This window comes from Panthera leo, chromosome A3 (genome assembly GCF_018350215.1).
Source record: "Panthera leo isolate Ple1 chromosome A3, P.leo_Ple1_pat1.1, whole genome shotgun sequence".
NCBI lineage: Eukaryota > Metazoa > Chordata > Mammalia > Carnivora > Felidae > Panthera > Panthera leo.
Window position 1 is genome coordinate 85,279,088 of NC_056681.1, and position 25,112 is coordinate 85,304,199.

At 37.5% G+C, this 25,112-nt stretch overlaps 2 protein-coding genes across 5 annotated transcripts in view; one reads left to right on the forward strand and one right to left on the reverse strand.

The window, feature by feature from the left end:
- Positions 1-25,112, reverse strand: part of PPP3R1 (protein phosphatase 3 regulatory subunit B, alpha) — a 73,434-nt gene that overhangs the window by 18,578 nt on the left and 29,744 nt on the right. For 3 of the 4 annotated variants that reach the window (XM_042932514.1, XM_042932513.1, XM_042932517.1), the window contains exon 2: positions 14,412-14,451. In XM_042932514.1, coding sequence (XP_042788448.1) covers positions 14,412-14,424 — 13 coding nt within the window. In that variant the 5' untranslated portion in view covers positions 14,425-14,451. Of the gene's footprint in view, positions 1-14,411; positions 14,452-15,204; positions 15,698-25,112 lie in introns of those variants that run through there. The other variant, XM_042932515.1, reaches the window with a different exon arrangement.
- Positions 16,090-16,844, forward strand: LOC122216142 (TSC22 domain family protein 1-like). The gene has a single exon (XM_042932518.1). The coding sequence runs from the start codon at positions 16,386-16,388 to the stop codon at positions 16,797-16,799; it is 414 nt and encodes a 137-aa protein (XP_042788452.1). The 5' UTR covers positions 16,090-16,385; the 3' UTR covers positions 16,800-16,844.

The window sequence follows — 25,112 nt, forward strand, 5'->3', positions numbered from 1 at the left end:
ATCAAGATAAAAGCACATTTCCATCATCCCCAAGTGTTCCCGAGCCCTTCTGCAGTCAATCACGTCCCCTACCACCAATAGCAGGTAACCACTGTTCTGCTTTCTGTCACTAATTAGGTCTAGAATTTCATATAAATGGGATCATATAGGTGTACTCTTCTATTTATCTTCTTATTCTCATCTAATTTTTCACATTAATTCAAGCTGCTACATGGCAGTAGCTTGTTCCTTTTTATTGCAGAGTAGTAGAGTCCACTGTATGGATATACACAATTTTTAAATGTATGCATCTGTTACTAGACATACCTGTTGTTTCCTGTTTGGAATTATTAGAAATAAAGCTACTGAGAATATTCATAAAGTCTTTTTGTAAACAAATATTTTCCTAGACTTGCAGGGTCACTGGCTAAGCTGTATGCTGAACTTTCAGAAACTGTCAAAAGGTCTTCCAGAATGGTGTACCATTTTACACACTCACCATCAATCTACGAGAACGCCAGGAGCTCCACATCCTTGGCAACACGTGGTACTGTCAGTCTTTTTAAGTTTAGCCATCCTAGCGGGTGGTAGCAATATATGATTATAGTTTTAATCTGCATTTCTCAGACATAATGATCTTGAGCATCTTTCTCATGTGATTATTGTCAATTCATATATATCTTCGTTTGAAAAGTAACTGTTCAAATATTTTACCTTTTAAAAAATGGGTTGTCTGGGGGGCGACGTGGTGGCTCAGTCGCTTAAGCATCTGACTTCAGGCCAGGTCATGATCTCACCAATCATATGGGATCAAGCCCCTCATGGGCCTCTCTGCTGTCAGCACAGAGCCCACTTCGGATCCTCTGTCTTCCTCTCTCTCTGCCCCTCCCCTATTCATGCTCTCTCAAAAATTAAGAACAAAAACAAAAACTGGGTTGTCTGAAAAAGTTGTGAAATTCTCTCTGTATACTGACACAAGTCCTCTGTCACCATGTAGGTAGTTCAAGTATTTTCTCTCAGTCTGTAAGCTACCTTTTCACAGTATCTTTTAAAGAGCAAAAATGTTCAATTTTGATGAAATCCATTTTTTCTTTTATGATTCATGTTTTATGTGTACTAAATCTTTGAGTAAACCCGGCGTGAAGATTTTCTCCTACATATTCTTCTAAAAGTTCCACAGTTTTACAGCTTTTATGTTTAAATCTATAACCCATGTAATTTTTTATATATGGGATTAGAGGCAAATTTTTATTTTATACAAAAATATATTTTGTTGAAAAGTCTCCCTTACAATGGTATCTTTGACGCATTTGTAAAAAATCAACTACACAAATCAACATTGTACAACTTAAATTGACATGTTATATATGTCAACTATATTTCAATTAAAAATTTAAAAAATCAAATAATATATTTTGCCAGTGAAGCTACATATATATATTTGTATTTATTTTTTTTTTAATTTTTTTTTTTTAACGTTTATTTATTTTTGAGACAGAGAGAGACAGAGCATGAACAGGGGAGGAGCAGAGAGAGAGGGAGACACAGAATCTAAAACAGGCTCCAGGCTTTGAGCTGTCAGCACAGAGCCCGACGCGGGGCTCAAACTCACAGACCGTGAGATCATGACCTGAGCCGAAGTCGGACGCTTAACGGACCAAGTCACCCAGGCGCCCCTATATATTTGTATTTATATGGATCTATGCCCTCTACTGTTCCACAGGCTGGTCTATCTTATGCCAATACCAGTCTAATGTTTTATAGTAAATATTTAAATCAGGGAGCACTGTCCTCATACTTTGTCTCCTTTTTCAAAACTGTTCTGGCTTTTCTAAGACCCATACATTTCCATGTGGAATTATGGTTTGGTAATTAGTTTGGTAATTTTTACAAAAAGCCTGCTGAGAGTTCAATAGGGGTTGACTTGAATCTATAGATCAATCAGAGTAGAACAGATGCCTCAACAGAATCAAGTCTTTCATTTTATGATGTGGTCATCTCTCTCCATTTATTTAGGTCTTTTTAATGATTTCTCTTAGTAACATTTCATAGTTAGGTGTACAAATCTTACATATATTTGGTTAAACTTATAACATGAATATCTCATGTTTTTATTCTTTATAAATGGTATTTTTGTCAATTTCACTTTTTTCAATTATTCATTGTGATTATATAAAACTTCCACTGATATTTGCCTTCTGTTCTTATACAATATTGCTAAATTCACTGACTTCTAGTAACTCACAATTTACTATATATACAATGACATCATCTAAGAGTAAAGACAATTTTTTACTACTTCCTTTCTAACCTTTACTACTTCCTTTCTAATATTCTTTTTTCTGGACTTAATGTATTGACTAGGACTTCTAGTACAATTTTCCTTAAGTGTTTTATATGTATTTATTTTGAGAGAGAGAGGCAGAGAGAAGAGAAAGATAATTCCAGGTAGGCTCCACACTGTCAGTGCAGAGCCTGATGTGGGGCTCGAACCCAAGATCATGAGATCATGACCTGAGCAGATGTTGAGTAGGATGCTTAACCAACGGAGACACCCAGGAGCCCCAGGAACTTCTAGTACAACTTTGACTACACTTCTTCAGAGTGAAAAACTGCTTTTTTTCCCCAATCTTAGGTGGAAAGCATTCAGTCTTTCATCATTAAGTATGATGTTAATTATAGGTTGTTTGTTTTTGTTTTTTTACAGGTGCTCTATCAGAGTTTAGTTCCCTTCTATTCCTAATTTGCCAAGTATATTTACCACTGAACTCTGTCAAAGATTTTGCTCCATCTATTGCTAAGATCATGTTTCTCTTACTCTGCCCACGTAGTGAATTATACTGTTTTTTAGTTAAAATCACACTGAGGATAAATTCCACTTGGTCATGTTTTATTGTCCTTTTTACAATACTGCTGGATGAGATTTACAAATATTTAAAGATTGTTACATGTACATTCATGGTGCATGTTGGTCTACAGTTTTCTATGATATTTTTGGTATTGCTAATGGTGTAATAATGCTAGCTTCTATTTTCTGAAGGAATCTGGATTATAACTTTTTTTTTCATTAAATGTTAGAATTTGCCAGTAAAACCATCTGGCTTGGAGTTTCTTTGTGGGAAGCTTTTTATTTTAGAGAGACAGAGCATGCTCAAGCGGGGGGGGGGGGGGGGGGGGGGGGGGATAGAGAGGGGGGAGGGAGGAGAGGGGGAGAGGGGGAGGGAGAGGGAGATATCCTAAGCAGGCTCCATGCTCAGCACAGAGCCCAATGGAGGGCTTGACTCCCACCACCCTGGGGCCATGACCTGAGCTGCAATCAAGAGTTGGATGCTCAATCGACTGAGCCACCCAGGTGCCCCTCTTTGTGGGAAGGTTTTTAAATAAGAATTCAGGGGCGCCTGGGTGGCGCAGTCGGTTAAGCGTCCGACTTCAGCCAGGTCACGATCTCGCGGTCCGTTGAGTTCGAGCCCCTCGTCAGGCTCTGGGCTGATGGCTCGGAGCCTGGAGCCTGTTTCCGATTCTGTGTCTCACTGTCTCTCTGCCCCTCCCCCGTTCATGCTCTGTCTCTCTCTGTCCCAAAAATCAATAAAAAACGTTGAAAAAAAAAATTTAAATAAGAATTCAATTTCATTAATAGATATAATTCTATCAAGATTTTTTTACTGTTGTGTCAGTTTTAAGTATTTGTTTTAGATTAAATTTTTCCATTTAACCTAAGGTGTAGAACTTTATTGGCATAAAATTCTTCATAATATTCCCTTGTTACCCTTTTAACATCTGTAGGATCTGTAATGATTTCAGTTCTTCTGTTACTGATACTGGTAATTGTGTTTTCTTCTAAAACGTTCCTTCTAAATGTGAATACTGTTATGTTCCACAGACTTCCTCCTACCTTATATAAAAGATATGACCCAAAATGATCCACCACACCAGAACTCACTCAGGCAAATGAATGTTATCCAAAAATGTCAAAATAAGCTGCACAGTTAAAATAATCTTAAAAATTTTTTTTAAATTGTTTTCAGAGCTAACAGCTTCAGAAAAAAATTTGTCATAGAAAAGCCATGTAATGTAAATTGTTGGAAGAAACCTTGGAGATGAAAACTCAAGATGAGGAAACAGACTCTGAGAGTTATTTAAGTTGCCAAATGCTATAAAGCTTGATCGCAAAACTGAGTGACAGCATTTCTTGAAATACTTTCTAATCTAATTTCTTTTCCTATGTTAGTTCCATTTGAATAGTTAGTACAGAAGATTAAGCTAAGAGATACTAAACACTGCTGTTCCTCAACATGCATTTTCAGGCAAGTGTGGAGAAAAGAGAACAATAAGAATGTTCTCACCTCAAAGAAATAAAAATCAAACCACAGATTTCTGGGATGTTCTCCAGGTTATACATTACTGGTTTTCCTACTGAAGGTGTTTGTATTGCTGTTGTTTTTCTCTTTTTGGTTTATCTACACTGTGGTTCTAATAAAAATAGATAATTAGCCTACTGAAAAAGCATATAGTTAAAACACCATAAAAACACATCTTCAAGTTTTCTCATTGTTATTAATAACCAAGTCATACTTTTTTTTTTTTTTTTTTTTAGTTTATTTAGAGAGAAAGAAAAGGTGTGAGTGGGAGAGAGGCAGAGAGAGAGGGGGACAGAGGATTCAAAACAGGTTCTGGGCTATCGGCACAGAGCCCAACGTGGGGCTTGAACTCAGGAGCCGTGAGATCATGACCGGAGCCAAAGTCAGAAGCGTACCCGACTGAGCCACCCAGGCACCCCACATACTTTTTTTTTTTTTTAACCTATGTGTACACTGTGTAAGCTAGTGTAAGCCTGAAAAGACACAGCTCTTAAAGATTTCCTATGTTTTCTAAGTCAAATTCAATCCCAACCCATTCATTACACATCACATTCTCCAGGTTTTCCTGGAGAGGGGACAGGGGCCAGAATCAGAGAAAGACAAAATCTCAAGCAGGCTCCACACTTAGCATGGAGCCCAACACAGGGCTCAATCCCACAATCCTAGGATCATGTTCCTGTGTTATGTTGTGTTTAAACACTTAGTTGCACTTTTTTAAAGCTTTGTACCACTCCCCAACCCCAACTCGCCCCAAAATATGGGATTTTTTTTTTTTTACAAAAGAATGCATATTTAAGACTTCTTTTACTTAGCACCAATTATTCAAGATTTTATGACTGCTCCAGAGCTTAACGTGGTTTATCATCAATAATGTCACACGACATACCCAATCTCTATTTTTCTTATAATGATTTGCCTTTTACCTTAAGAAATTCCAAAAAGAAAAAAAGAAAAGAAATTCCAGCACACAATTTATATTCTTTTCTTTCTTCTTGAAGACTCTTCACAGACAATTCTGGTTTCTTGCTCTAATTTGTACCAACTGCTTTCTAGGCCCATAGGCATAGTTATTATCCTGTGATTTTCACTGGTGTCTTAGAGATTTGGTTTTGCGGATCTCATCTGCTTTAACTTCTACTTCATTTCTCTGACTACATATTCAAAAACTTATAGAAGGTAAATTTCCCAAAAATCCCTAAATTTCTGAAAATGTCTTTAATTTGATCTCACACCTGAACAATCATTTAGCTGGTATCAAACTCTAGGTTTAGGAACTCAGAACTTTGAATAAATTGCTCCACTGCTTTCTAATATCTAAGAAATCCAATGCCAAAACACTCCTATTCCTTTTAGGCAATTTTTCCCCCAACTAGCAGCTTTTAGAATTTTCTTTTCACTCCTGGAATTTTAAAATGTAAACTTCTCAAAAGAAGTTGAGACTAAATGTTGATCTTATTTCATCTAAACTTCTTGGTAATCAGAATGCTCTTTCAATCAGAAGATTTTATTTTTCAGGTGAGGGAAATTTTCTCCTACTTTTCAATCATTAGTTTTGCTTCTATTTTTATCTACTACATCTCTTGAAATTTCCTTTAGGCAGTTGCTATTACTGTCTGTATATGTGCCACAAAGCTTTCTTTTTTGGTATATTTTTCCTTATTCTTTGCTCTAACATTCTGAAGGAGATCCAAGAATTTATCATACTTCTGCTAACTGGATGGCTAGGCCTTTTCACCAGCTAAAGTAACTGACTTCTCCTTATCACCTATGAAATTATTCAAATTTGTGGTAGGCTATGTCATGAACTTCACTGTTAAAACTACAAATTTGTAAGTACTGCCATACCAACATGGGATAGTCTAGCACCTCACTTTTTCTTAAGACTACTTCTAAAATTTTTGTGTTTATTGGAGAGAGAGAGAGAGAAAGACAGAATCTGAAGCAGGCTCCAGGCTCCAAGCTGTCAGCACAGAGCCCAACATGGGGCTCAAACTCACCAAACCATGAGATCATGACCTGAGCCAAATGCAGACACTTAACGGACTGAGCTACCGAGGTGCCCCAAGACTACTATTAAAAACCCTCAAATATTTAGAACCTAGAAGACAATCCAGGTATTTGTAAAAAAAAAAAAAAAAAAGAGACATATAACAGCAAGTCACGGTAACAACTCAAAACCCAGATGTTCAAGTCACACACTATAAAAGACTTCAAAATCTTTTTTTTTTTTTTAATGTCTATTTATCTATTTAGAAAAAGTGCACATGAGCAGGGGAGGGGCAGAGAGAGGAGGAGAATCCCAAGCAGGCTCCACACTCAGCACAGAGCCTGAAGCGGGGCTCAATCTAACAACCCTGGGATCATGACCTGAGCTGAAAACAAGAGTCTGATGCTTAACCGCTTAACCAAGTGAGCCACCCATGGCCCTAGAAAACTTTTTTCCCCTGCCTTCATGGCTCAGCTCTAAGGCTTTACTGAAAGAAAGTAGAATATAAGCAATTCTCAGCAGACTGGGTAAAATAGAGTTCAGGATCACTATATAATTAAGCAAATGGTAAATCATAGCTGGTAGACTAAGAAATATGAACTATGTGGGGCGCCTAGGTGGCTCAGTCGGTTAAGCGTCTGACTTCGGCTCAGGTCATGCTCTCATGGTTTGGGAGTTCGAGCCCCAGTGTCGGGCTCAGTGCTGATGACTTGGACCCTGGAGCCTGCTTCAGATTCTGTGTCTCCCTCTCTCTCTGCCCCTCCCACATTCACACCCTCTCTCAAAAATAAACAAACACTTAAAAAAAAAAAAAGAAACATGGACTATGTGATATGAATTTATGAATATTTTAATCAAAGTAACAAATACAGAAGTCAATTTCAAAGTTAATGACAAAAAGGTTTAAAATAAATAGCTTTAGGGCCCCTGGGTGGATCAGGCGGTTAAGTGTCCAACTTCGACTCAGGTCATGATCTCACAGTTCCTGACTCCGAGCTCCACGTGGGGCTCTGTGCTAACAGCTTGGAGCCTGGAACCTGCTTCACATTCTGCATCTCCCTCTCTCTCTGCCCTTCCCCCACTCACAGTCTCTCTCAAAAATAACATTTAAAAAATTTTAAGTAATACTGAATGGCATTTTAGGAATAAAATGTTTTACTATTTTCACCTGTGCACATTCAAACTGAATTTAATATCAATAAATATTAAAAAGGTTTCCTCCAAAGATTTGAGATGATGAATAAAGGTTTGATAGTCAACCAGAGATCACTCTTTAGAACACATATTATTTAAAAACTACATGGATGGAACTGGAGGGTATTATGCTAAGTGAAATTAGTCAGAAAGACAAAAATCATATGACTTCACTCATATAAGGACTTTAAGAGACAAAACAGACGAACATAAGGGAAAGGAAACAAAAATAACATAAAAACAGGGAAGGGGACAAAACAGAAGAGACTCATAAATATGGAGAACAAACTGAGGGTTGCTGGAGGGGTTGTGGGAGGAGGGATGGGCTAAATGCGTAAGGGGCATTAAGGAATCTACTCTTGAAATCATTGTTTCGCTATATGCTAATTTGGATGTAAATTAAAAAAAAAAACTGAATGGAATTAAGCTAGTTCAAATAAGAAAGGAAAAAAAGAATGCAGAAAAAGAGGAAATTAAATTTAGAGGAGCTTTTTCTTTGAAAGAGTTTTGTTTTCATAACAAAGAAAAACTAGATCAAAGAATATGAACATGTAAATTTCCCTGAGACCATCTGATTGAGAGCAGAAATTAACAGCACAAAGTAAGGTCAATTATCTCCACACTTTCAAGTCACCTGTAAATACTCAAAACAGAAACAAAACTGCCTGACTACGAGACTGTTTACTCAAAATGAGAGCAGTGTCCTATAGGCTAATGATGTCTTATAGTTCTTTATGCAAAAGACATGCTTTCAGAGTCTGCCAAGCTCTTCTTGGGTCACCTTCTAATGAAAGAAAACTGAGACATCTTTTTAGATGGAAGATTTCTTAGTCTTTCATCTACATTCAGTTTACAAAATAAGCCCTATGTTTACCAATTTTATCAAAAACATTCAGAATTATACTGGTTTTATCAGCAGTAAAAATTAGCTGAATCTGATTTTCCACTCATACCTCCAACTATTCCCCCATTTTAGTCCTCTGCTTAAACTATCTAAAGTAGTATCTTGCACTGAGTCACTTTTCCAAGTTACCATGCCAAGTTACAACTAAGGTCCCAACTTTGAACAAATCACCCAATAGAGTATACATTTCCTGGTCCAGACAAGTTAGCCAAAGTCACAATGGCTTAGAATAATTTAACTCAATAAAAAGTAAACGCTGAATTGTGAGACAATAAAAGAATACTTATCTACATATTAGACAATCCAGTTTTGTCTGAAATCATTCATGTAAACACAAACATAACATTAATCATGTAATATTTACTATATGGAAGACTACATTAGTATTGTGATTAAAAATATAACTGTGGTATGCCTGGGTGGCTGGTTCGGTTAAGCGTCTGACTTTGGACCAGATCATAATTTTATGGTTTGGGAGTTAGAGCCCTGACAATCTCTACTGTCAGCACAGAGCCTACTTTTTGGATCCTTTGTCTGTCTGTCTGTCTGTCTCTCTCCCTCCCTCTGCCCCTCCCCCACTCATGCACACCCACACACTCTCTAAAATAAACATTAAAAAAAAATATGACTCTGGAGCATGACTACTTGAGATCAACTCATAGTTTTGTTACTTTTCCTATTGTTGTGTGGCCTTAAGTCTGTTAGTGAAGGTCTCTCTGCCTGTTTTCTCATCTATATAGCAGGGAAAGTAAACCTCTTTCATGAGGCTATTGTAAAGATTAAAAAGGTTAATATATGTGAAGTGCTTAGAATAATGCCTGGCACATGTTAAATGCCATATAAATATTTGTTGTGATTATTTATGAAAATAAATGGGGTGACTGGTAACCACTGGGTTTTCCTAAAGGTACAGCCTTTAAAATTATCCAAGTAGTTGTCTATGTAGTCCAGCTCTGAGTTCTAACTAGCTTTTTCAGTCAACAGATACTTATTCAGCATCTGCTCTATGCCAGGTATTGCACTTATGCTTTTACTGTCAATGCTTCAATTCCTTTATTGGTGAAAATGAGCTTAAAAATACCCTCTTATTATTAAAGCTTGCAGTGCTGCATATGCCATACTTAGCTATAAATTAATTATTGCTCCTTGATATTACTTTTAGTTTCTTCCTCCTCCCTTTTTCCATTCATTAAAAAATAAAACAAAACAAAAAACTTCTGGGGGCACCTGTGTGGCTCAGTTGATTGAGCGCCCGACTTCGGCTCAGGTCATGATCTCAAGGTTCATGAGTTCAAGCCCCACACTGGGCTCTTTGCTGTCAGCACAGAGCCCGCTTCTGATCCTCTGCCCACCCCACCCCCCAGCTTGCACTCTCTCTAATTTAAAAAAAAAAAAAAAAAAAAAAAAAACCTTTTAATAATGGAAAATTTCAAACACATACAAAGGTGAGAGACTAGTTTAATGAATTCCATATACCTATCATCCAACTGTTCAACCATTAACACATGAGAAATCTTATTTATACACCCACTTCAATTATCTTAGAGCAAATCCCAGACATATCATTTCCTTGTAACTTCAGTATTATCTTTAAAAGACATTGTTTTTAAAAACATCACAATAACACTACTTGAAAAAATATTAATAAATAATTAACTCCTTGATATTAAACAATCATGCTCCAATTTCCCCAAACAGCACAAATGATTTTACAGGTGTTTTTAATCCATCTGGTTTGGCAAATAGTCAATGTGTCAATAAAATGAAATTGACTTTAAGAGTAACAGTTTCATTAGAGTAGTAAAAGATAAAAGCCAGATTGCAGCAGGCCCAGAAATTAGCAAAAATAAGGAAATAGATACTATGTGAGTATAACTTGGTGACTCAAAGTTCTTTCCTTGGTCTTGACAAGAGCATTAACATCCAGAATACTGCTGTTCTAATTAGTGATATTGGCAAACACTTTATAGTGCTTAGTAAGTTGTAGGCATTGCTGAAAGCAGTTTGCATGTATTAACTGAATCACAACAATTCTATACAACAGGTACTATTACCATTTTACAGATGAGGAAACCAAAGTACTGAAAAGTTAAATAACTTAAGTGCTCAAGGTCACAAAGCTAGTAAAAGGTAGAGTTGGAATTTGAACTTAGGTATACAGTACTTATTACACAAACTGTGGCAAGACTTCTTTTTTTGTAATATAAGTGTTTTTGTTAGCTTTTGATCTGACCTACTAAATTTTTTAACCTCTGTTAAACTTAGAAATATTTAGTATATCTTCATCTCTGGGGTATTTTGAGATTCAGAAATTATGCTCATTATGAACATTTAATCCGTAGTGACAGATTAAGTGACCTAACGACTGGAAGAGTGAAATTTTAGTCTTTGATCTATGCTGTGTTGCTTATTGGCTGGGTCATTTTCTATAGTGTAAAGAGGCACTATTCTTACATTTAACCAAATTATGCAACTGCATTTTGTCAGATGTTTCACTGTTGCCTTCTTTTACTCTAAAATCTAATACTACATGTCATTAAAAGTAAATTAAAGTTGAAAAAAAAGAAATAAGGAAATGGAGATAACTGTACACTATATGCTCTTTTTTTGAGAAGCTCAAATAGGAGAAAAAGTGAAGAAAAACTAGGAGGTACATGAAGGATCAGAATCAAAGCATAGTTGATTATATGTGTAAACTGAAGAGCTAAAACTTAAGATACATAGGAAAAGACAGAGAAACAAAATAAGGTCCTAGAGATGAGAGTGGATGAGGTTAAAAGCACAAGGAAGGAGGCTGACCTTGAATGAGGGGGTATAATCCAAACTGACACTGACAGAAGGAGTCAGTTAAGCATGACTGGCACTGAGAAAATTGGCAGGCAGAGGTAGAAGATGGAGGGGCATGAGGAGGCTAACACTTAAAATGTTTTCAGTTTTCTTAAGACTCAGGAGACAAGGCATTGATTAAAAGCAGAGTACTGGAAAGGATTATGCAAGGGATTTGGATAGAATGTTGAAGACCTGGCTGAAATTTAAGGAGACTGAAAAAGACAAACAGGACCAGACAGGTAAAGAATTAATCAGCATTCGAATCTTAAATAGCTTTCAAAACCAATTTCATCACCCCATCCACAAAGCTCTTAACTTCTGTAACCAAAAGTAATTTTCCCTCCTTAGAATTTTTATTTTTCATAATGGTTTACTTGTACTGTAATAATTTTACCCAATAGCCAGACTTTAAGTACTTTGTGGGTGCTTACTTTATCTGTATATCACAAGGCTGAAGACAGTTCCTTACAGAATATAATTTACCATCTTCTTACTTTTAATTTTTTAAATGTTTATTCATTTTTGAGAGAGACACATAGAACATGAGTGGGGGAGGAGTGGAGAGAGAGAGACACAGAATTCGAAGCAGGTTCCAAGGCTCTGAGCTGTCAGCACAGAGCCCGATGTGGGGCTCAAGCCCACGAACTGTGAAATCATGGCCTGAACTGAAGTTGGATGCTCAACTGACTGACCCACCCAGGCGCCCTGAATCTTCTTACCTTTTTTAAGGTAAATACTAAAGGAACAAAACAGACAGTAACTACCTGAAGAGCTGAGACCACTCCAGCCTGAGACAATTACATAAGAACCCATCAAGAACACAGAATTAAGGTGAGTCTTGAAGAGGTGAGAAGGCAAGACATTATTTAACCTGAACAGGGACGTATAAATAGTGAAGTGCCTCAAGAATTAGTTTTAACAGAGGCACCTGGGTAGTTCAGTCAGTGAAAATCCGACTCCTGATTTTGGCTCAGGTCATGATCTCATGTTCATGAGTTCGAGCCTTGAGTCTAGCTCCCCACTGACAGTACAGATCCTGCATGAGAGTCTCTCTCTCCCCCTCTGCCCCTCCCGGGCTCATGCACACTCTCTCTCTCAAGAATAAATAAATTTAAAAAAAAAAGAGTTTTAACATTCTTATCTATAGTGGTAGTTATTCACAGATAACACTAACCTCTTCCAATAATATAAAGAAGTTTTTCAGGGGTGCCTAGGTGTCTCAGTTGGTTGGGAGTCCGACTTTGGCTCAGGTCATGACCTCACGATTCCTGAGTTCAAGCCCTGCATCAGGCTCTGCGCTGACAACTCAGAGCTTGGAGCCTGCTTCCAATTCTGTGTCTCTGTCTCTCTCTCAAAAATAAACAAATGTTAAAAAAAATTTTTTTAGGGGCTCCTGAGTAGCTCAGTCAGTTGAGTGTCCAACTTTGGCTCAGGTCATGACCTCACTGTTTGTTTTGAGTTTGAGCCTCGCACTGGGCCCTGGGCTGACAGTCAGAGCCTGGAGCCTGCTTCAGATTCTGTGTCTCCCTCTCTCTCTGCTCCTCCCCCACTTGTGCTCTGTCTCTGTCTCTCTCTCAAAAATAAACATAAAAAAAAACTTAAAGAAGTTTTTAAAATGACAAAAAAAATTTACTACAATATGTGGATGGGAGAAAAGTGGTTTCAATGTAGACAAGTTCATTTTGGGGAAATCATCCAAATCATGTATAAAATATTATAAAAGCACATTTTCTTCTAGTGAACCAAATAGGGAACAGAGAAAAAAAGCTATAAACTGGGTAGAAGAACCCAGATAGATTCATAGCTGGTTACACAATCACTGACAACTACAGATCTTCAGTGACAAGGCTCAACAGTTTCATCAAAGCATAGATGAAGTAGTAAGAAAGAAGACTTACTACTAAGTTCTGAAGATAAAACTGAAAGGGGCAGCTTTAACAGTGTATGCATTATTTGTTAACAGTGTATGCTCAGGTTGTGATCTTGCAGCTCATGGGACCAAACCCTGTGTTGGGCTGTGTACTGACAAGCTCAATGCCTGCATGGGATTCTCTCTCCCTCTGTCTGCCTCTCCCCTGCTCACACGCTCTCTCTCAAAATAAATAAATAAGAATTTAAAAACAAATTATAGAAGTTACAAAATGTAAGATGAAATGATAAATAATTTCAGCTTATTATAACTGCTACAAAGAAAATAAATGGGGTACTATTCATGACAGAGAATCTAAGCAGAGAGAGAAAAAACATCTCCAAAGGGGTGACATTTATGCTGACAGTTGAATGACAACAACGTCAAATAAAGAGTTGATAGAACAGCATTCTACCCAGAGCGCATAAGCAAGCAAAGGTGTTGAAGAGAATGAAATTAACACAGGTTTTGGGAAAAGAAAGGAGACTAATGAAACAAAGGGCAACTGGGAAAGTGACACACAAACCAAGCGACACTTCATTGCAAGACAATGTCTCCAAATGGGGAAGGACCAGTTACATCTAATAGAAATGGCAAGGAAGGTTCAGAACTGTTTGGGTATCCTGGGACCTCGTGATGCCATCTGAACTTACCAATGGTCCCTATTCCAATTCTAAAGATCTCTCCCTTTCCTAATCATTGCTCTTCCATACAAGAGACTTTATGATTTTTATATAAGCTCCCTAGTGCTCTGATCCTTAAATCAAGAATTTCAAAAACTGTCATTTTCTTTCTTTACATTCTCCAGTACACTCAGAAAGAACCAGACCACCCCACACTTCTTATACTCTTCACTCCTCTGAGAAACATCTTTGGCAATAGCTATTTGGTCTATCGAAGTTTTGCCTTCAACACACTTTATTTTATATAACCAAAGGATAAGTCAATTAACTGTTTACCTGAAACTTTGTTAATCTGAAAACCTTCTGTTGGGTTACGCCACTGAGATCTGAGGGCTAATTTGTAACTACAGCACAATATAGATAATAAAGAGCAGCTCTATTAAAAAAACAAAACAAAAACAGTTCCCTGCTCTGATAACTTTAAAAGACAAAGTCAAATTCATTACTCATTTTAAATAGTTAAGGGCTAACTTTACTATGTAGATATACAGAGGTGTATGATATATACATATATAAAGAGAGATGTGTAAATAAAAGAAATTCTTGATAACAAGAATATGTGACTTACAGTGTGAGCACATTTCCAAAGGATAACTTGCCTCATTTCCCTGGAGAAAGAAATAAATAATAATTAGTCACAAAATTGGTACAAATGTCTTTAAAAGGTTTAAATATTCTGAGTCACAAAACATAGGGAAATAAGCCAAAAACCAATGTATCTAGGTCTATAAATTACTGTTTTTTGATAAGAAAAAAATCATAAAATAGGATATAAAGAGCTCTCAAATCACAACAGGCCTGAGTTGGGTCTCTGACATTATGACTTATACAAACACTTGACTAAAATTTACTTTAAATATTTTTAATGCCCTAAACATATGGATTGTATAATTTTAAAACACAGGAGACTGTCAATGTTCTGTCTTGCTGAGTAAATTCATTTTGGGACAAAAATCAAAATAGTTTCTCCTGCCACATATATTTAAATGAAGAGTTTCCGGAGACTGTAAAGCTGTTAAAAAGAAAAAAAAGAAAAAAAAAAACTATTAGCATTTATACCTACTATCTTCTATATGCCACGCAACTAAAATAAAACAAATATTAATAGGAAGATGGGTCCAATGTAAGGCAGCCAATTCAAATTTTTCTTTTGAAAAGTCTTATCTCATGGGTAAATTCCAAGTTGATAAATTTATCTGAACTCCTAACTTATAAAATATATAAAACCAACCATCTATTTACTATCCAGGATTCCATGTGAATTTATTTAAGGAAAAAAGAGCTCTAGAAAAACTACAGACCCAGTCAAAAGCCCACATTTAACAATTCTTAATGAACTGACCCTAGGGAGGTCAAAGTACCTGGTGGATGATCACATCATTTGATCAGTGATGAAACCAGTTCTAAATCTGAAACAGTAAAAACTTCTAGTAAAACAGACTCACGTGAGATAAAAACAATGAAAATCCTTTTAAAGTCTACAGAATTTAAATTAATGTAAACTGAATTTTTAAAGTTCAGTTATAAAATCAGAGTACTACACATCCTATATTCCGTTTACCTAATCTTGACCCTATCTAGCAACATGTGCAATAGGATAATATATGAATATACTTACAATAGCCTGTGAAGTTACTGAATACAGTCTGAAAAGAACATTCTAGTCTGGCTCACTAGTTTTTAAACTCCTAAAAAGTTATCTTACACTATGTAAATTTGAAGTCGAAGAAAGGTTATCCCGTAAATTAGCTAGCATTCTTCAATTCTTATCATGCATGCTACCAATCATTAATTAGTTTTTTCCTTGAAAATTATAGCAGATAACTGCAATTTTCCAGAACTGGTTAATTTAAGGTTACTTTAAATATCAAATATATATTGAGGCGCCTGGGTGGCTCAGTAGGTTAAGTGTCCAACTTCAGCCCAGGTCATGATCTCACAGTTCGTGGGTTCAAGACCCATATCAGGCTCTGTACTGACAGCTCAGAGCCTGGAGCCTGCTTCAGATTCTCTGTCTCTGTCTCTCCCCCACTTGAGCACGTGGTCTCTCCCCCTCTTTAAAAAATAAACATTAGGGGCGCCTGGGTGGCTCAGTCGGTTAAGCGGCCGACTTCAGCTCAGGTCATGATCTCGTGGTCTGTGAGTTCGAGCCCCGCGTCGGGCTCTGTGCTGACAGCTCAGAGCCTGGAGCCTGTTTCAGATTCTGTGTCTCCCTCTCTCTGACCCTCCCCTGTTCATGCTCTGTCTCTCCCTGTCTCAAAAATAAATAAAACGTTAAAAAAATAAAAAATAAACATTAAAAATATTTTAATATTGAAAAGCCTTAGTGGAGCCCGGCGGTTAGACCTCGGAGGCTTCTCTGCACAGCAGTAGGATCAGCATCTTCCTGGGATCACCAAGCCCCAGAAGCTGGGTTTCTTTAAACCAGGGCTGCTGTTTTCTGTTTCTCCCTGGGCTGCAAAAAGCTAGAAGATTTTTATCTAGCTCAAACAAGGCTGCTGGTATTCCTTTTTCCCGTGAGGCTGTTTTTGGCTGCAATTGCATGAAATCCCAATGGTGTAGACCAGTGGTGATGGATCTAGGAGTTCACCAACTGAGACATTTTTCAATTTCTTTCTTGTCATCCTTGCTGGAGACTGAAAACACTTCTGTGAGACTTGACAATAGCTCCTCGGGTGCAAGTGTGGTAGCTATTGACAACAAAATCGAGCAAGCTATGGATCTGGTGAAAAGCCATCTGATGTATGTGGTTAGAGAGGAAGTGGAAACCCTTAAAGAGCAAATCAAAGAACTAATAGAGAAAAATTCCCTGGAGCAGGAAAACAATCTGCTGAAGACACTGGCCAGTCCTGAGCAGCTTGCCCAGTTTCAGGCCCAGCTTCAGACTGGCTCCCGCCCTGTGACCACACAGCCCCCAGCCCAGCCAGCGTTCCAGGGCTCAGGACCAACCGCATAGCCTCCCATGCCCCTGAAGAACTGGCCGCTGCTGTCTGAACTGAACAGACCAGAGAAGATGTACAAGGGGGAATCCATCCACCTCTACAGTCACCCATTTCATTGCTCACTGCACAAGAGAAGTGAAGCTGACCTATGCCATTGTGTCTGTTTTCCAGTATTAAACACTCATGTGCTTTTGGCTTGAAGAAATTTCTTAGTTGGGTGAATTAAAGGTTAATCAGATAATTAGCATGGATATACTGGGACCTCATGCAGCTTGGCAGATATGTGAGAAGTGGTTCCATTCATGCTGAGGAGCTGTGTGCCTTTCCATCATCCCTTCCCTGCTCCCCATCCCTGCTCCCAAGAGTTCTCTCCTGCTTGCATGTAGTATACTCCATGGGGTTAGAAGCAGTGGGGCTCCAGTGGACTTTCCTCTCTCCTCTTCCCCATGAGGAACTTGAAAGGGAGGTCAGAGTAAAGACTGACACATAGTCTTACCTAAGATGAGGGGAAACATAGTTCATCATACAAATTGACAACTGTCACCAAAAATCCATAAAACGATAGTACTGTGCCTCTTTCTAAAACAGTAGATGACACAAAATTCTTTGAGATGGTGACAGGTAGCTGGGACCCCAGGCTATCTTACCATGAAGGTTGTTTTGCTTATTGTATATTTGTGTATGTAGTGGAACTATTTTGTACAATAGAGGGCTGTAACTACTATTTATGTTGTACAGATTGAAATCCAGATGTCTGAAGAGGTGTGGATTGTCTTTTATACAGAGATGTACGGAAAAAATGCTACATGAAGAAAACTACACCTGAAGAAATTTTAAGAATCTGGCATCGTCAGTCACTTTGTGTAATCTGAACTCTTCTAGTTGCTGAATATCTTGAAGTAAATTCCTGTTCGCTGAAGTCTTTTGATTGAGCTGGTTGAATACTTTGAAAAATGATCCATTCTAGCTAATGAAATGGATCTCCCAGTAGGGGTTTCTGCATATTACCTGTATAGTAGTTATTAGTTAATACGCATTTGTTTCTGTGCATGTTCTCTACACAGTTGTAAGGTGTCACTGTATTTAAGAGCTGCACTTGTCAACTTTCAATAAAGCATATAAAATGTTGATAAAAATATTTTAATATCAAATATATATTAAAGATAGAAGAAAATGATAAACAGCGGCATCTGGGTGGCTCAGTCAGTTAAGCCTCTGACTTCAGCTCAGGTCATGATCTCATGGTTTGTGAGTTCAAGCCCCGCATCAGGCTCTGCGTGGAAAGCTCAGAGTCTGGAATCTACTTCAGATTCTGTGTCTCCCTCTGCCCTACCCAGTTCATACTCTGTCTCTCTTTCGCTCTCAAAAATAAACATTAAGAAAATATTTAAGAAGAAATAGCAAACACTAATAAAACCTGACCATTAGTAATGAACAGAGATAGAGTTTTGCTTATTCTGCCCCTTACTTGATTTTAAGACTCTAATGATTCCTATCTTTTACTGCCTCACATACGTATTTCATACCTAAAATTTTATATATGCTTTAAAAAAAATCTCACTCTACCTTAAAGTATGTTTCTTGAAACATTCTCAAAAGAGTATAATGACACTTTGAATTGTCATTGAGTTGTGTGTGTGTGTTTTATGATAATGATTAATGTTATAATTGTCTTAGAAGTGAGGGCATGGGGCACCTGGCTGGCTCAGTCAGAGGAGCATGCAACTCTTGATCTAGGGGTTAAGAGTTCGAGCCCCACATTTGGTACAAGGATTACTTAAATAAATAAAACTTAGAAAAAAAAAAAGTGAGGGCAAAAGAGTTAAATGGTAGTTTCAAGGACGACTCTGAAACCCAGTCCTTATTTCTCCCACCCACTAACCTTCACAGCGTTATCACTTCTTTATAAATAATACCATCAATCCTCTATCCACATTATTCCCAGCTAGCCAACATCCACAAGACCCAAGGACCAGCCCAGCTAGAGCCCTTCAGTGCTTTTCCACCAATACTGAATGCCTCATCTATCTCCTAAACTTAAAATCTATATATCCAAAAGGTTACTTCAACCTCAACCTGAACAGTCTTGTGCCTGGTAAAAAAAAAAAAAATCTTTCAAGTATCAAGGAAAATGCTTTCCCCAGATAACCAAAAACTGAAAGAATTAAGCTCCAATGCATGTGCAGTACAAGAAACGTCCTAAGAATATTCTTCAGGCATAAGAAAAATTGTACTAAATGGAAATCTGATTCTAGACCAGGAAATGAAGATCACCAAAAAGATAAATTTGTGGGGCGCCTGAGTGGCTCAGTCAGTTAAATGTCTGACTTCCGCTCGGGTCATGATCTCACAGTCTGTGGGTTCAAGCCTCACATGGGGCTCTGTGCTGACAGCTCAGAGCCCGGAGCCTGCTTAGGATTCTGTGTCTCCCTCTCTCTCTCTGCCCCTCCCCTGCTCGCACTCTCTCTCAATAATACATAAACTTTAAAAAAAAAAAAAAAAAAGGTATATTTGTATGTAAATATAAAAGACTTTTTTCTCATTTTTAAATATCTTTAAAATATAATTAACTTACTTAACACAAACATAGCAACAATGTATTGTGGGGTATATAACAAATACATAGAAGTAGAATGTGTGACAACAGCAGCACAAATATGAGAGAGGAATGATGTATGTTGTCAAAATCTTGCACTATGAGGGAAACATTACAATGTTATTTGAAAGTAGAGCATAATGTTAAAGATGTATATTATAGGGGCGCCCTAAGTGGCTCAGTTGGTTGGGCTGACCGTCTGACTCTTGATTTCAGCTCAGGTCATGATCTCACAGTTCATGAGTTTGAGCCTGTGTAAGGCTCTGCACTGACAGCATGGAGCCTGCGTGGGCTTCTCGCTCTCCCTGTCTCATTGCCCCTGCCTCTCCTCTGCTCTCTCAAAATAAGTAAACATTAAAAAAAAAAAAATGTGTATTAAAAACCCTACAGCAACTGTTTTAATTAAAAAAAATTTTTTTTAATGTTTATTTTTGAGAGAGAGAGAGAGAGAGAGAGAGAGAGACAGAGTGTGAGTGGGCAAGGGGCAGAGAGAGCAGGAGACACAGAATCCGAAGCAGGCTCCAGGCTCTGAGCTATCAACACAGAGCCCACACGGGGCTTAAACTCGTGAACCGCGAGATCATGACCTGTGCCGAAGTCAAATGCCAAACCGAATGAGTCACCCAGGAGCCCAGCAACTGTTTTTTAATAAAAAGATAAATACAACAGTATCATAAAGAATACTCAATCCAAAGGGAGGCAGATAAATAGGATAAAAGAAACAAAAATCAAGTGTGGAAAAAACAAAGTACAATAGCAGAGTGGCAGATTTAAATCCAAACATTTTGAGAATGATACTATGTTAAGGGTAAACATTGTAGTAATTACAATTAAAGACACAACTGTACGCTATCTATAAGAAGCCTACCTTAAAAACAAGTTAGAGGTAGGTTAAAACTAAAAAGACAGAAAGATATACCACAAAAGTATTAATCGAAAGAAGCATACAGTGGCTAGTAACAATGGAAAACGCAGAATTCAGAACAAGTAATACATTATCAGGGGTAAAGAGGGCTATATAATGTTAAAAGAGTGGATTCATTAGGAAGATGTAACGATACTAAGTATATTGTGATTTATAATAAAAAATGTATTTAGTTTTGTTTCTAGCATAGAGATTCTAAAACCCTCAGAACTTCTTAAGTGAGAACTATAAAGATGTCTTATGTTAAGGAGGGGACTGTGAGAGAGCACCTAAAGATAGGGACTGTCTGGTTGCCAGGAGAACCAATTATATGATTAGAAGGCTGTAATTTTAGCCCCACTACCCTCTGACCTTTGGGGGGGGGGGGGGGGGCTACAGGATGAATTAATCACCAAAGATCAATGATTTAATCAACTGTAGTTAACTAAGCCATCATAAAAACCCAAAAGGACAGGGTTCAGAGAACTTGCAAGTTGGTGAACACGAAAAGATGCAGGGAGAGTGGAGCACCTGGAGAGGGCACACCCTTTCCTATGTATCTTGCCTCATGTGTCCCTTCCATTTGGCCATTCCTAAGTTATATCCTTATAATAAACTGTGATTTAGTAAATAAAGTGTTTCCATGAGTCCTATGAGTCACTCTAGTAAATTAATCAAACCCAAAACAGGGGTCATTTTATCCTTTCAACTATACCAGGTTGGTCAGAACTTCAGGAGACAATCTAGATCTGTTAACTGGCATGTGAAGGAGAGAGACAGAGGCAGTCTTGCAGGACTGAGCCCTTCACCTGTTGAATCAAATGCTATGTCTAGGTAGACAGTGTCAGAATTGAATTGTAGGACATCTAACTAATGTCCAGAAATTGTGCGGATGTGTGGGGAACCCCCGAGCCTCCCATACTGTAATTAGGTCTACACACACACACACACAGTTAACACAGCTTCAAAATAAATGAAAGCAAGTACTAATTAAAGAATGGAAAGGAAAACAGTCAATCATTTTGGAGATTTTAATATTTCTCTCACAGTAACTGAAAGAAAACAAATAGAACAAAAAAATAAAGTTATAGAAGATTTGAACACATACGATCAACATGTCCTAAACCAGCAGAATATTCTTTTCTAATGAACATGGAACATTCACAAAGCCATTATTCTGAGCCTCAAAAAGTCTCAATAAATTGAAAGGCCTAAAATCATACAGAATATATTCTTCCATTATGATATAATTAAACTAGAAAGGTATTTGGGAATAATCAAATATTTGGAAACAAAGCACAATTCTAATAACCCAGGAGTCACAGAGGAAATGACAAAGAGAAATCAGAAAATGCTTTGAATAGAATGAAAACAGAACCCATTAGAACTTGTAAGATATAGGTTAAGCAGTGTTTTGAGGAAAATGTGTTACAAGAGAAAGTCCAAAACATAATCTGTTCCCAAAGTAAAAGGCTAGAAAAAGAAGTTAAACCTAAAGAAAGAAAAAAAATGAGAAATTAATAAAATAGAAATGGGCAAAGAAAAATCGATAGACAAAAACTTTTTTGGAAAAGGTCAATAAGTAATCCCTCAGGCAAATCAATACAAATCCTACAGACATTAAAAGAAAAATAAAGGAATTTTCTAAACAATGTTATAAAAAAAAATGTTATAACTAAGATAAATGGACAAGTTTCTTGAAGGCCCATATGATAAAACTGGCTCAAGAGAAAAAAGAAATGCTGAACAGCTCTACAGCTCTTAAAATACACTGAATTTGAGTTTAAAAGTTTCTTACAAAGAAAACTACAGACCCGACTGCTTCACTGCTCAGTTCAATCATATATTCCAAGTACAAAAACATGCCAACCCTACACAAATTCTTTCAAAAAGCAGAAGGAAGGAATAGTTCTTAAACTCATTTAATGAGGCTAGTATTACCTTCGTACCAAAATCAGAGAATAACATTACATTATAAAAAAGAAAACTATACTCCCATACTTCTTCACAACAGTGGATACAAAAATCCTTAACAATATCTGAGTAAATCCAGAAAAAAAAATTTTTAATATTATTAATTTTTGAGAGCGAGAGAGAGACAGAGACAGAGACAGAACATGAGCGGGGGAAGGGCAAAGACAGAGGGAGACACAGAATCTGAAGCAGGCTCCAGGCTCTGAGCTGTCACCACAGAGCCTGACACAGGGGTCAAGCCCACGAACCATGAGATCATGACCTGAGCAGAAGTCAGAGGCTTAACTGAATGAGCCACTCAGGCACCCCCAGAAAAAATTTTAAAGAGAATAAAATTCATGACCAACTGAGGAAAACCCCAGCAATGCAAGCTTGGTTTAACATTCAAAATCAATGTGATTCACTACACTAACAGACTAAAAAATAAAAAACACATATGATCATCAACATATATAAACAAAAGCATGTGACACATTTCAACACCCGTAAGAACCACAATCCAGCAAAGATCTTCTTCGATTTATTAAGCCTATCTACAAAAAGCCTAAGCTAACATACTTAATATGGTGAACAGTCGACTAAATGCCTTCTCCCTAAGATCAGGAACAAGATAAAGGTATCTGCACCAGTGCAATAAGGCAAGAGAGAAGAAATAAAAGGCATACAGATTAGAAAGAGAAAAGTAAACTGCTTTTACTTGCAGATAACATGACTGTGTATGTACACAAATAATAAACTACAAAAGACTGTCAGAACCAATAAATGAATGAAACAAAGCCACACAATACAAGGTGTATACAAAAATCAAATGCATTTCCATACAGACCTAAGTAGCCAAACAATCTGAAAAAGAACAACGTTGAAGGAGTTACACTATCTGACTTAAAGAATTATTATAAAGCTGGAATCGTCAATAGAATATTGGTGTAAGACTAGATAAAAAGATAAATGGAACAGAATAAAATGGAGAACACACACACACATACACACACACACACAAAGGTTAAGTTTTTGGCAAAAGTGTCCAGGTAATTCAGTGGGAAGAAATCCTTTGCAACAAATGATGCTAAAACAAATGGGTATCAATATTTTAAAAAGGAAAAAAAAAGAGATTTTTATTTTATTTTATTCTCTTCTACTCTATTTTACTTTAGAGAGAGAGGGCGAGCGGGGGAAGGACAGAGGGAGTGGAGTGGAAGAGAGAGAATCTTAAGCAGGCTCCATGCCCAGCACACAGCCAACATGGGGTGCTCGATCTCATGACTGTGAAATCATGACCTGAGCAGAAATCAAGAATAAAATGCTTAACTGTGCAGGTGCCCGAGTAGACATTTTATAACAAAAGATACAGACACAGCAAATATGCACATCAAAATATGTTTCATATTAGACATCAGAGAAATGCAAAATTAAAACTACAATTACATACAATACTTGCAACTAGTATATATGTGCCTAAAATTTAAAAACTTGACATATAAAATGTTGCTGAAAATGTAGAACAAATGGTTATGTGCTATGCAGAATTCTAAGATGGCCCTCTGAAATTCCCAGCCCTAGGTATACAAACATCTTTTCTCGGTTATTCAAATACTAATCTAGGTATTGGCTCACAGGGATTTTGTATATGTAATTAAGATTCCAAATTAGTTGACCATACGATAAGACTATTCAGGTGGGTCTGTTCTAATCATAAGAGCCTTTTAAAAGCAAAAAGGGGAGAGGCGCCTGGGTGGCTCAGTCGGTTGAGCGTCCGACTTCAGCTCAGCTCATGATCTCACAGCTCGTGAGTTCGAGCCCCGTGTCAGGCTCTGGGCTGACAGCTCGGAGCCTGGAGTCTGCTTCGGATTCTGTGTCTCCCTCTCTCTCTGCCCCTAACCCACTCGCATTCTGTCTCTGTCTCTCTCAAAAATAAACATTGAAAAAAAATTTTTTTTAAATAAAATAAAATAAAAGCAAAAAGGGGAAGTCAGAGATTCAAACCATGAGAATTCAAGACTAGGGAGTGAACCCCATGCCACTGAATGCAGGCAGCTTGTAAGGGCTAAGAGTAGCCTCTAGCGGACAGTAAACCAAAGAGCAGAGAGCTCAATCCTACAAGAGCAAGAAACTGAATTCTACCAACAACATAAATGACCTCAGAAACAGAATCTTCCCCAGAACCTCCAGACAAGAACTCACTCTGGCTGACACCTGGATTTCAGCCTTGTGATTCCCTGAAGAGAGACCCCATGTTAAACTAGCATTAGGGTTAAGTGCTGTTTTAAGCCACTAAATTTACGGTAATTTGTAACACAGCAATAGAATCAACACCCAGACGTATACAGTATATGTAGCTAAAAGTAAAAATGTTGACATGACAAGTGTTGGTGAAGATAGAGAACCGAAATTTTTATGCAGAATAACACATTTTGGAAAACAATTTGATGGATTCTTTAATAATTTTTTAAGTGTATTTTTGAGAGAGAGAGAGAGAGAGAGAGAGAGAGCAAGCGGGAGAGGGGCAGAAAGAGAGAGGGAGAGAGAGAATCCCAAATAGGGATTCTCTGTCAGCAGGGAGCCTGATGTGCGGCTCAAACTCACAAACTGTAAGATTATGACCTGAGTGGAAACCAAGAGTCGGATGCTTAGCCGACTGAGCCACCCAGGTGCCCCTGACGGATTCTTAATAGTAAGTTTAACATAACATTCAGAAATAAAAACATGTCCACATAAAGATGTGTATACATATATCCACAGAAGCTCTGTTGTTAACAGTCCAAACAAGAAACAATCTAAATGTCCATCAACCATCAAATGGATAAACTGGTGTATCCAGACAATGGAGTACTACTGGGTAGTGAACAGGAAAAG

Coding starts and splice junctions, on each gene's coding strand:
- LOC122216142 (XM_042932518.1), top strand. CDS start 16,386: ATGAAATCCCAATGGTGTAGACCAGTGGTGATGGATCTAGGAGTTCAC.